This window comes from Ammospiza nelsoni, chromosome 1, assembly GCF_027579445.1.
Source record: "Ammospiza nelsoni isolate bAmmNel1 chromosome 1, bAmmNel1.pri, whole genome shotgun sequence".
Lineage (NCBI taxonomy): Eukaryota > Metazoa > Chordata > Aves > Passeriformes > Passerellidae > Ammospiza > Ammospiza nelsoni.
In genome coordinates this window covers 139,815,219-139,828,435 of record NC_080633.1, presented here as the reverse complement: position 1 = coordinate 139,828,435, position 13,217 = coordinate 139,815,219, and the positions used below count along the sequence as shown (strand labels likewise).

Here is a 13,217-nt window from a genome sequence, read left to right as displayed (position 1 = left end):
TTAGCTAATTTACAGTGAAGAAGCTTATGATCTGTAACTTATAATTGGGAGAAAACCTTTCTAAAAAGAGTTAAACAAGTGAAAGTCTGTAGAAGGTCCCCACGATGGTGTTTTTGAGTTTTTCTATTTACTACACAGAAGAGTTGGACATGCCTCCAGTAGATCAGAGTCACAGCATCACTAAAACCAGTTTTAGCCATCATTGCTTCAAAAGTAATATTTTTATTTTTTACACTGAAATTTTATTTTAATATTCAATTTAGTTTCAAACATATCTCACTTAAAAAAGGTAAAGAAGTGCTGTTGGTTGGTATTTACAAACGAACGGAGACGGGGCAAATTTGAATTAGTGTCATGAGTTATTTATTTAGCACATCAGTCAGTACATTGTTAGGACAATGGAGACAGGATGTTAACAGCTCTCTGATTTAAAGGAAATGTTAAGGGGGTGTTACATTACAGCATAGTATAAAACTATCTCAACTTAGATTTTAGCTAATCACACATAGAGCAAAACATATTGACAAGAAATTTATCCAATCATATGAAACACACGTAATGGTAGTTAATACAATGGCTCGTTCATGAGAGACAAAGCACAGAGATCTAGTCATACTAACGTTCTAAAGATATACATTAAATAAATTTGTTGCAATTTATAAGGCCAGTTTTACAGAAGTCTATTGTGCTATGTGTCACGTCTGCTCTACTGCTTAGAAAACTTTTTGCTGTATTAGCAATGTTCACAAAACTTCTCTCAAAGGCTTGTCCTTTTTAACCATTTTCTCAAAACCCTCTGACTTTATGAATCCCAGTAAAAAACCATCAGGCATGTTTCAATCAATGCAGCTTTAGTTTTCTTCTAGGAAATGAATGATTTCATTTGCCTATACATGAACTGGAAAATAGTTCATAAATCCAGTGAATAAACTTCAGTTGGTACAAAGCAGTTCAGAGCTATTGATTTTGGTGGTTAAACTTAGTTATCCAAGAAACTGTTTCCAAAACTTCAGTAGCTGAATCTCCTGCCTAATGGAAGTCAAACTAAATAGTATGTTAACAATGCAGAGTGTAAATAGCAGTCTGAAGAGTTAAGTTAGAATTATTGGACACAAAAGCCTGGCAGACTGCAAGCAAAGAAAATGTAGTAAGGAGTCAGTATGGGAAGAGAGACAGGATAGCAGTAAAGTGAAGGAAGAGGCAGATGGCAATGTATTTGGGATAAAAAGACAGCAGGTTCTGGATGCAGTTGAAGATACCATTTTGTTAAATTTGAAATTTAAGCAATATTTCAGATTTTTATTATCTCTTCTTTATTAGCAAATGTCTTTGGAGTCATCTGTCAAAATAGCATATTCCTTTATAGCTCTGAATATTCTTTTCTCCTGTGGATTTGATCCAGAAATAATGTACCTACTACTGCTAAATTTTTTTTTTGATAGCTTAACAAGCAGAAATTGATTTGTGATTCTAGACAGCACTATGACTCATAATGAAGCACTACAAATTGTCCCATCAGGCTATCTAAAAATTCAGGTATTGGCAGAGTTAAAGTGTCAATGTTATTTCTATAAAGTGCTAAGACAAAAAAAAATCAATTATTGACTGTAATCTTGTGTGTTTGAACAAAATGCAAACAAACAAATTGGGTTCTATATAGAAATCCCTATTTTAATATAATGTATTTCCCCCAGATAGAACAACCCATGCAGAACAATTGGCTTTCATATAAATCATAAGTGAACTAATTTTTCTAATAAAAAAAATCCACAGAAATTATTTTAAAAAGAGGAGGGAAAGAATCTGAACCTATGCAAAGAAGAATGCTATTTGGGACGTCGCACTCATTCCGTAAGACCCAGAAATTCTGTATTGTCAAGTAAAGAATAGGGCAGAAGATGGTAAGTATAAATTAGAAAACGATAAGGCCTGTCAAAGAAAACCATTCAACTAGCATATAAAGAAAAAAATCCAAGTGCACATGGGCCTTAAAAAGTGCCACATTTTATAAAAAATTAGATGAGACAACTCTTCTGGCTGGCTTCAAATAATGATTTCACAATAAAATATGCATAGGATCCACCCAAAGTTGCTCAAGGTGCTAGCAAATATAATTAAAATGCTGATAGTATCTATACAAAACCATAGTGAAATAAGAGAAGTTCTAGTGACTTGAAAAAGTCTGAATTTACATTCAGCTTTAAGACAACAAAAAGGACCTTGGAAATGACAACTACAGGTTCGTTGCAGTCCTTGGAAAAATTATGGAACTTGTTGTTTGAACACAATTTCCAAACATATAAGAGACAAAAAGACACTTAGGAGCATTCATCATGGATTTTCTAATAGAAAATAACAGTTAATCAACCATCATATCCTTCTATTATTAAATTGACAAAGGGAGAAAAGTGTATATAACATACTTTCACCCTGCTATGGCTTTTGACTCGGTCTATAACATTCTCATCTGAAAGCTCAACATACATGAGCTTGATGAATGCAAAGGAAGTCAGTTAAAAATTAACATAACTTTGAGGCTCCAAGGGTGATAATCAGCCATTCAATGGTTGGCAGCCAGTAACAAGCACAATATTCTGTGGGTTGCTATGGAAGCTTACACTGGTTTATGTCATCAGAACAGACTTGGAAAAAGAGAAGGCATCCTCAACAAATGTGTGCAGGATACTAAACTAAGGGTTATGGATGATATATTAAATGACACAATATTTCTCTGAAGAACATTAAAAACACTTAAGGACTGAGTAAATAAATGTTTCTTAAAGGTTTGCACAAGGTGTGGTGGTTTGACCGGAAATGGGATTTCTGGGATGCTGCAGTCAAACCAACGGGTGCTCAGATTTTAATATTGGCACCAGCTGTGGCCATTGGGACATTTGGATCTGCCTCTGAGAACACAGGGTTAAAAGCAGCGCTCCCCCCTAGAAGTTTCTCTTTGGATTTCAGGCGGGAGAGAGGCTGGGCGCAGGGAGGGGAAAGCCACGTGGCCTGGGAGAAGTAGGCCTGACCCTGAGGGGCCCAAGGGTGGAAGCATCGAACTACTGAGAGATATTTCACCCCCCACACCCCTTCTGGGAGACAGAGACAGAGAGAGAAACAGAGCTGTGCCTGAGAGTTACCTTGAAACTTGATAAACATGTGCAGCAGCAGGCAGCATGGCTGAGAAGGAGGAAAGGGGGCAGAAGGAGGCAGAGGAGGCAGCGATGTGTCCAGCCGCTTGTGGGAGCTTTTAACCCCTTTGTGGACAATGAAAACTTTACAGAACATTAACCTTTCCTAGAAGAGTGATGAAGGTCTGGGCAGAGAGAGAGATGTTGGAAGAATGGAGAAGATGGAGTGGCATTTTTTTGCTGGACTCCTTTTATTGTATAGCCATAGACTCTTTCCTTGTGATACAGAGACTGCTTCCAGGGGGGGCAATGCCTCAGAACCAGGAGGGTTCAGTGTGGGTACCCCTCGGACCCAGAGGGTTTTTTGCTCCCAAGGGGTGAAAAAAACATGGGGGGGAGAGATGTCCCAAAGTTGAGACTGTGCCTTTTTGGAAGGAGACAAGGCATCTTTAAAAGGAACCGTGGAAGCAGCCTTGGTCCATGCACAGTGGTGAGAGCACTGGGCATGGAAGGAACGATGGCAAATGATCTCTGGACAGTGCCACATGTGACAAGAAGTCCATGGCACAAAGAAGGACTCCTTCTCCTCTTGATGAACTGAGGATTGAGTATTCTAAAGGGTGGTGCTGAACCAAGAGTTGGTGATTTGGGAGATGTATTGTATTGGAAATTTGGTGGGGGGAAGAGGAAAATGCTTTTGTGAAGTTTTCATTTTCCTTGTGTGTTTCTTTTCTTTTTCTTTCCCTTGTGGTTTAGTTAATAATGTTTTCTTAATTCCTAAGTAGGAGCCTGCTTTGCTTATTCCTGGTCACATCTCACAGCAGACACCAGGGAGAGAGTATTCTCATGGGGGCACTGGCATTGTGCCAGTGTCAAACCATGGCAAAATAATTCTGGCGGAAAAATTCTGGAGGTGCAAAATTCTACATCTGGAGTACAACATCCTTATCTGTTACAGCCTGGGGATGTATTAGGTGAGTAGCAGCCCTAGTGAGACAGTTCCACCAGTCCTGGGCTTGATCCACAATTCTACTTTGAGTGGGAAGTTTGACAGCTTTAAGTGGGGGGCTTCTACATTTCTATGATGCTTTGTGTTTCATTTAGGATATGCAAAGAAGCTTAATGATAAAATAATTAATTAAAATGTAGCTTTAACTTCTAAATTGATCTGGTGTGAAATATTCATGATAGCTATTTTTTTGTTGGGTTTATGATTTCACAAAAATATAAATCAGTTCTGTAAAGTTAGAAAATTGTGCTGAATTCTAATTAAACAATTTTGTCTATATGAGAAAATGTTGGCATATATTAAATGAAAACCCAAGACCCTTGCAACTTTTCTATTTTAAATATTTCTTTTAAGATTTTGTTAACTTCTTCAAATGGATTATAGTTACTTGTGGGTTTTTGCTGGCATAAAGATTAACAACATTTTAAAATCTATGTTCAATGTTTTGCACTCTTAAAAAAGCAATTTTAAATCCATAAAACAGCACATACCGAACCCAATAGGCAGTTTTATTGTCCATGTGCAATCCAAACTGCTAGGATAGTTGCCAGGAAACCCTGGACTGAGAATCACTCCACTGAAGTCTGACATGCCACCACCACATTGTGCTAAAAATAAAAAACAAACCAAAAATATTTTTCAGAGGAGTCAAATGAACAAAAAATAATCCGTAACAGTGAAGATCCTTAGAGCATTAATAATATAATAATACCTAGGGTTATATTTAGACAAATACACAGACATTTCTTTACCACTAAATGTCTGTTAGAAATTCATTTACAGGTAGGTACATTGCAACTTTGTATCAGCTCTGAGTTGCGTAGATTTTAACTTGGGGGATACATACACCCAAAATAGAACAGATTACAGAACTGTAGAATCATTTAGGTTGGAAAAGACCTCCAATATTATCAACTCCAACCTTTAACTGATCATCACCTTTCCCATTAGACTAGGGCACTAAATTGCACATCCAGCCACTTGCTAAGCACCCACAGGGATGGTGACTCCACCATATCCCTAGGCAGCCCATTCAGTCAAGAAATAGTATGAAATTCCTGACCACCTTTCCCATAAAGAAATTCTTCCTGATGTTGAACCTGAACCTTCCCAGGTGCATCTGGAGGCTCTGTCCTCTCATCCTGTCAGTGGCTGCCTGGGAAAAGAGATCAACCCCGCCTGGCTCCTTTCAGGGAGCTGTAGAGAGTGATAACATCTCCCTGAACCTCCTTTTTGTCCAGGCTGAACAACCCCAGCTCCCTCAGCCACTCCACATAAGACTTGTGCTTCCACCAGCCTCATTTCCCTAATGCTTACTCTGCAGTTTGTCTACCAGAACTGTCCTTGTGACAGGCAAGCAGCACACACCAGCTTATAGCAGGGCTGAGACAATTGTGTTTGTTTGTAAAGGAGCATCTGAATAATATAAGATAATGTATTATAAAAAGACTTTGTACTATAAGCTATTCAGGAGGCCTTTTGAAAACTGCATTTATATCCTTTTGTTCTAAAAGTGAGATAAACAAACTTAGAAAAGTAAACATACACATACTTCCAGAAATGAGGCTAAATTAATATCTTAATTTTATTTTAGTTTTCAGGCATGGCAACAGTAAATCAAATTACTTAGACATCTATATTGCATTTAAAGGTGGTAATTATGACAAACAGAACTTTGTTCAGAAGTTTTGTCCAAGTAAAATTTGCTACACTATTTGAAACACAAGTAAAAATCAGTACTTGCAAAAAAAAGGAAAAATATATGAAAAAAAGGTCACCAATTTTTTAGCACAGCATCTATATCTTCAGAATTTACCAAGAGCAGTGCAATTATAATATCAGACTTCCTAACCATATGCTAATGCATAATGACAAAAATTGAAGACTAACTCCTGAAAAAATTCTTACAAATACCTCAACCTTGTTGAATATTTATAAATTCTAAGCTGAGAGAGCTCAATACCTCACAGGAGGCTTTTAACACTCCACAGGATTAAGAACAGGATTATGTGAAGCAGCTCAAGAGGATATACATTAACTGTCTTGAAGAAAAGCAAAGCAAAAAAATCTTTAATGAGATCTACAGCATCCTGTTTTCCATATATTCAAGATTACAAATCCAGATAACTTTTATTGTTAGGGAACCCAAACAAAAAGGCATTTACATGCAGTGAAAAAGATTACAACTAGAAGGAGTTTTACATTCCTCACATTATTTATCACATAAAAAGAGTATATTTAAACACACTTCACAGGTTTCATTTTGCTTTCTGACAGGTTTTCTGTGCTTTTCCCAATAATATTACGGACATATGTATAATTTAACTTGAAAAATAATGTATCTTCTCAAATTTGGTAGACATGATTATGTTGAATTCATTAGAGATGAAAATGTAATGTTATTCCTATCGTCCGCAATTGCCATCACTCTTCTGGGGAAATGAGTCCTAAATAAATTAGCTATGTTGCCAAGGTCTCTGGAGGTGTCATTCCTGATAATGAATTGATGATATTTCTGACTAGAACACACAGAATCATATAGAATAGTTTGGGTTGAAAGGGACAATGTGTTGTCCTTTTATTGCTTGGACATTTCAGGAAAGATTTGCCAACATTAGTGGGCAGCAACCTTTGAAAATCTCTGATTTAATTTGACCATTTTCACATTTAATTAATTTCCTCCCATTCTCCCAATTCTTTCCACTACGTGTCTATTATTTTTGAGTTTTCTGGTTTCCTTATTCTGGTATATTTAGGAAAAATGATGGAAGCTGAACATACCTAAACATATTGGAATGGGATAATTCCATCTTCTTACTGGTCCCGGCATACAAGTGATATGTGAATGTCCCTAAAATGACACAATATTTGCTAATTCATATTAAAAATATATGATATACAGCAAGTTAGTATTTCAACGAAAAGAATGTATAATTTAAAACATCATCAAAATGCACAAAACCAAAAAGGTAGAGTATTTACATTGTACACTGTGAATTGTTTCATGCCTTGAAAACAGCAGAGAAGACTGTGACTGTTAGCTCACTACATGATGGTGTCTATTAATATTATTTCTTACAGTATTACAGAATCCAGCTGAATCTTGTGCTTGTTTCAGTATAAACCAAAGGTCTGGCAACTACAGGTCTAACTGAAGCAATGTTTGCCTAGTATGGATGCCCATCAGGTGTTGAACATGATGAAACTTTACATACTATATAAATTATGTAAGTGCTGACTTTACGTTCTAAACTCATCATAGACACACTCTCTGTGCTGTTCATCACCCTCACGTAATTCTAACTGCCTACCAGAGAAAGCAAACAAAAATGGAAAGTCTGAAGAGAAAACTGTACTTGGGATATCTTCCAAAACCATCTAGTCAGACTGCATAAGTTAGAAAAACTGTATGGTGGGAAGAAACTTTACATGGGTGTTTGCACAGTCTATGCTCTTAAATTCTTTATTTTCTCTATGTTTCATTTTCTTTATTTCAGCCTTTACTGTGGCTTATCTGTTCACACTCACTTGTATTTAAGGTGGGAATTAAAGCAAAGAAGCAAAAATTATTTCTCAGGCTGTTTCCAAGAGTGGCCAGTTAAAAGCAGGCAACATAAGAAGAAAACTTCAATATTCATTCTCAGAGCTGCAATCACAGGACATCTGTTTTATCTGTTCTTGAAATGCTAGAAATCTGCAGGCATGACTAGGAATTCTATCTTGAAGGAGAATTGATTGGGATAGAGGTCCCAAATTGAAACAGCAATTGAAATCTGGAGGCAGACAAGACTACTTTGTTCGATCACTATAAACTAGGGTTTTTTTGGTTGTTTTTTTTTTTTTTTTTGTCAAAGAATATAATTCAGTTTCTATTTTTTAGGCAACACATATAAACCCTGTATCTAAGTTTTCACAGAATTATGTAAAATAAATAATTGAAATTATTAGCATTTTTAGACTTCATTTAGTTAGTCTGACATCAACACTTTATGGGTGAGACTGATATTAATGATACTTTGCTCATTCTTGCATATTTTGCTATTTTGCTCCAAAAGTTTCCCGAACTCCCTTATAATGTGTTCATAATGTGCTGTTATATAGAAATTATTTTCTTCTTACAAGACTTTTCTTTTTTTCAGTACTTGGGTAATGTAATCATTTTCTGTGCTTTTGGCTCTCAAAGACCTAGATAAAGGAAGACTGTAGAATATACAAACTCTTTTTGGGGAGTCTCAAGTAAAAGCAATACTTGGTTTTGGATCTGATTCTTTGGCATAACTGTACAAGTTTTTGATCTTCTTTCCTATAAGGAGACAAGTTCCTACTGGTGATTTGCAATCACTACATCTCCCCTGGATATACCTTTTGTTAGTGCAAGGACATTGGAAATTTACTTGGAAAAAATACAACCCTATTTGATAAACATTTTGGAGAAAAAAAACCCAAGAAATTGCTGCAAGAAAACAACTGACACTATCTGATTTACTAAGAAAAGCAATTATTTATTTCCCTTTTTTTATTCTTAGTTCTCCTCTTTACTTCTTTTTCCTCCTGTGTATAGAGAAATACTATTAATTGTTCATCAAGTTATTTTAACTTAATTTTGCCACAGTGGTTCAGCTATAATTATCAAAAAAGCCATCAACAATAGATAATAAGCTATAACCTCTAATGCAGAAGAAGCACAAAGCTATACACTTGTGATGGAATTCTTGGATAGTTTCTAATTCACTGTCTGGTAGAAAAGCACACAGTCCTGTAAACTTATCATGTGTACACAATTCCTGAAGAGCTCAGTGTCCATTTTGCACTGACAGGCCCAATCATAACCACATTAAAGAGCTGAAAGGCACCATCTGAAATAGGAAACTTGGCTTACCTGCAGAGAATAACCCTGGTCACATTGGAAAGACACCACATCTCCAACCATGTATCTGTCTCCAATTTTGATCCCGTTACTTGGAGTCTGTGGTTCAGGACAAGAGTCCAAACCTATAGCTGAGAAAAATAGAGAAGTTTAGTCATTCTAAAGAACATGAAATTGTTTTTTAGATTTGCATAGGACTGTGTACAGTGTACATAGGCACATTGTGTTGATAACCTTTTGGGTGCTCTTGGGAATCAGCAGTTGTCTGTGGAAAAGTAGAATATTATTTTGGAACTACTGTATATAAGGAGGAAAAAATATTCTTTCTTGAGTAAAGAAAAAGGATTGGTGTGGCAAAAAACACTTCCCAATCTGCAGTCTCAGTTCTAAAATTCCACTGTCTCCTGGCACAGACTTATTCATTTCTACCTCCAGTCTCACTAGTAATTACAGCCTTCATCATTCAGACTGAGAACACCTCCACTGTGCTTTACCAGCATGTGTTCTAGGGGAGGCTGGCCAACAATACATCAACTGCAAAACACTGGAAGAACAATGCAAAGTAAAAGTGCTCTCCAGCATTCCATCCTCCACAAGTGTGACTCAACTCCTTCATTCATTTACACACACCGACAGATACACACACACACAGAAGAAATATTTGCATCAGACTTCATTTAATCTGCTATGTTTAAAGAAGTACCTATAGAGCTATAACACTGATATTTTGAATTTCTGATTGCAATGGAAGCTTTTTGCCAAGATGCCACATGCTTTTTTTTATAGTCATCAAAAAGAGAATTTTTTTTTCCTTGCATCTACCCAGGAAGGTCCAGGAATGTAAGAAAGTATAATCAACTGAGTTGTTTTCTTTGCCTATTGTGGGAATTAAAGCCTAGTTGTGAAGTAAGGACTATTACACAACTGGTCATCAGTACACAATGTAGTAGAGAAACATTGTGGAATTCAGTTATGGCCACCTACTTCCTCAGAGCACTATCAAAATCTGCCTGTTTTAAAACTTACTAAAGTAACTGATCACATAAGATTCTCATGAAGTAAAATCTACCACCTTAAAAGAGCGCATTTTTATACAATATGAAAGATGAAAGCTAACAGAAATTTTTAGTCTGCAAATTCTATTTTCTGTTCTCAAACTAGAGAAGAGCAAAGAACCAGTTTTGAAAATGAATGATGGACCTAGATCCACTTTTTACATTTCAGACATCCAGAATGTGATCCAGGTAATGTACAAAGTACAAATGCAAAATAACAACTGTGCTTGGCTTACACAGAAGATTACTTATTAGCTGTTTTGAACAGTTAAACTAAGAACAGGTTTTAGTTTCCAATAACTGAACCTTCAGCTGAAGCGTGTAACCTAACTATGTGAATAGTCAGGCCATGCAAAGGCAAATGACTTCATCTAAATGCCTTTCTCAGGCTGCCTTAGCAGCCCAAACCACATTCACAGGTGTTCATCCTTATGTCTCTCACTTCAATTAACAAAATCATATTTGGGAAAAAAATATAGTCTGAAAGCCTACAATACCTTTCAAAAACTGAAACAAATTTTGACATCTTCCCAGCTGAGGGCTAGTTCAGAGCTCGTGTCTTTGGAGTGTTGTAATATTTATTCAGGTCATAAAAATGTACTCATAAATATAATAAACTGCAGTCTGTTCATTATTGATTTATTTGTGGTGCATGAATACTTTCTTGAACTACCTTATAATACTCTCACAGTAAAATGTGTTAAATTATTGAACTCGCATAGCCAATGGTAATAAAAAGAGATTTTAACATAGGCATTCATTGAAAACATACTTTCAGTATCTTCTACTTTTCAGATAAGAACAATTGTGTATAAAGAAAAAGAAGCTATTTGATGCTGTCTTGCCCTTCTCCAGCAGCTCCTGTAATGCTCAATACAAAAACCTACCAATGAAATTTTTGATAATACAAAACTTTAGTTAGAGAAAATGAGCAATAAATCAAAATTTTTATAGTGGTGAAAAATACATAAACATTATGGAAGTGTTTAACAAACCATTCTGTGGCATTCTTTGTTGGAAAAGTTCAGGTGATATAATGTATTTTCAATGCAATATATATTTTTGTATTTAAGATGTCCAATGAAATACAGAAAATGAATTTTGTGGATAAAATAACAATGTAAGAATTCAAAAGAGAAGTAAAAATATTATAGAAAAAGAATTATAGATAGGAACACTATTCAGTTTCAGAACATGAAAACTTAATTCTTTATGTCAAAGTATCATTTACTTGTGTTAAAATATTTCTTCAACAAATAAAGTTTATTTTGTTTTCCTTTACTTCTAAAGAACCACATTTGGGTTCTTTAGAAGTTCAGAAGATAATCCCTAGCAGACAGGACAACAAACTATTCATGAGGAATGAAAAGAGATATTGGAAATGAAACAGAATGAAACCTTCTTAGAGAAATCTGTTGTTGAAATGAAAAGTAATCATTTTCACAAATGGGGCATACTTCCTCTCAGACTTGTGCCTCCTAGAATAGGTGAAATAGACTTGGAAGACACACTAAAAATTGGACAAAATCAATCTTTATGGCAAGCTCACTTGAAAAACACTTAATATAAGTCTTCAACTCTGATGTGATTCTGCATGAGAACCATGCCTTAGTATTTCAGAGACCGAGACTTTAATTCAGCCGACTCCTCATGATGTCCTTGGCCAGCATGGGTTCCAATTAAATGAAATAAATTTATGAAACAATTAAAATTTGGCCATTACTTTCCACTTACTAACTATATTTATAAACATAATCACAGTTTTTGAGCAGGAACTGCTGTCTGAGAGTCAGATATGACCAGGACAATTGAAGAGAGCAACCCTGTATCTCCTTCTTTCTGGCAAAATCTCTTCATAAATACAGCAGTTTTGTGAGTTCTGGAATTGCAAGCAAATAACCTGTTTGTTGTAGAAAAATGCAAGAGACAAAAATCCAAAAGATATACAAGGCACAGTTTCTGTTGTCTTTCTTCCTAGCAATGATGACAAAGTGCTGTCCCTTGGCTTAATCTCCCATACCAAATTCGTGATTCAGCTCAATGCAGAATTTTCCATAGTCTCTTATTGAAAAACAATTGAACAACAGATGGAAAAAAAAAAATCATAAAACTTCCACAGGTAATAGAGACTATGTCTTTCTTAGAGAATAATGGAGGAGTAAGAGTCATGGATTCAAGTAGTGAAACAGCTGGTGCCTAGGAATTGAAATTCACACTAAGCAACTAACTATAAGGTTTCAGGACAGCTGACCCCAACTGAACAAATTCCATATCATATGACCCCATGCTCAGCATATAAACTAAGGGGAAAACTGGCTGAGGACTGCTGCCTGTGAACTGTCTGGGTATCAGTCAGTGGATGGTGAACAACTGCATTGTGCATCATCTGTTTTTGTATATTTTATTTAATCATTATTATTATTTTTTGATTTGCATATTATTATTATTTCCCCTTCCTTTTATGTTCTATTAAGCCGTTTTTATCTCAACCCACAAATTTGACTTTTTTTCCAAATCTGTTCCCCATCCTACTTGGAAGCAGGGGGAGGGAAGTGAGCAAGCAGCTTTATGTGCTTAGGATTAAACCACAAGAGACTGAATGATGTTTTAATCACATATCTCTATCACTTACCCAAGAAAAGTAAATTAATAATTTATCTTGCAAAGCAGTATATTTCACTGAGCTACTGGTTAATTGGCTATCTATTGAGAGACATCAGTATTATTTCCTGAATCACAAATTTTCAACATATACTTTGGGTTTATTCATTCACACAGAAAATATTGCTTTTGTTCAGATTCACACATACATCCCTGTACAAACCCATACACACGTATTTGGTAATTGTTCTTGACATGGACCAATACTTTAAACAGTGTACTGTTAATCTTTTCCCTTTTTAAAGGTGGAAGTTTTCCATGGGCAGAATATATTACACATATTATTTGGACATGTGGGAATACAAAGGTGCCTTTTCAATTTCACTGGATTCAGTCTAATTTTATTTCATTTTCATAACTTCCTGATGTTTTTTCTCATCTGAAGTTGTAAGCGGCTGAGAGACTATCTGCATTTCAAGGAAATGGCAGGATAATTCTACCTATAATTAATGTTTAGTTACAGACAAGCAATCAGGCTGTAATTTTGCAAGGCTGTG

General features: G+C 35.7%; 1 protein-coding gene across 3 annotated transcripts in view; it reads right to left on the bottom strand.

The window, feature by feature from the left end:
• CSMD3 (CUB and Sushi multiple domains 3) overlaps positions 1 to 13,217 on the bottom strand; it is a 581,587-nt gene that overhangs the window by 94,546 nt on the left and 473,824 nt on the right. For all 3 annotated transcript variants that reach the window (XM_059467476.1, XM_059467484.1, XM_059467493.1), the window contains 3 exons: positions 9,017 to 9,135; positions 6,919 to 6,988; positions 4,629 to 4,745 (listed from right to left, as the gene is read on the bottom strand). In XM_059467476.1, the coding sequence (XP_059323459.1) occupies positions 4,629 to 4,745; positions 6,919 to 6,988; positions 9,017 to 9,135 (306 nt within the window). The remainder of the gene's footprint in view (positions 1 to 4,628; positions 4,746 to 6,918; positions 6,989 to 9,016; positions 9,136 to 13,217) is intronic.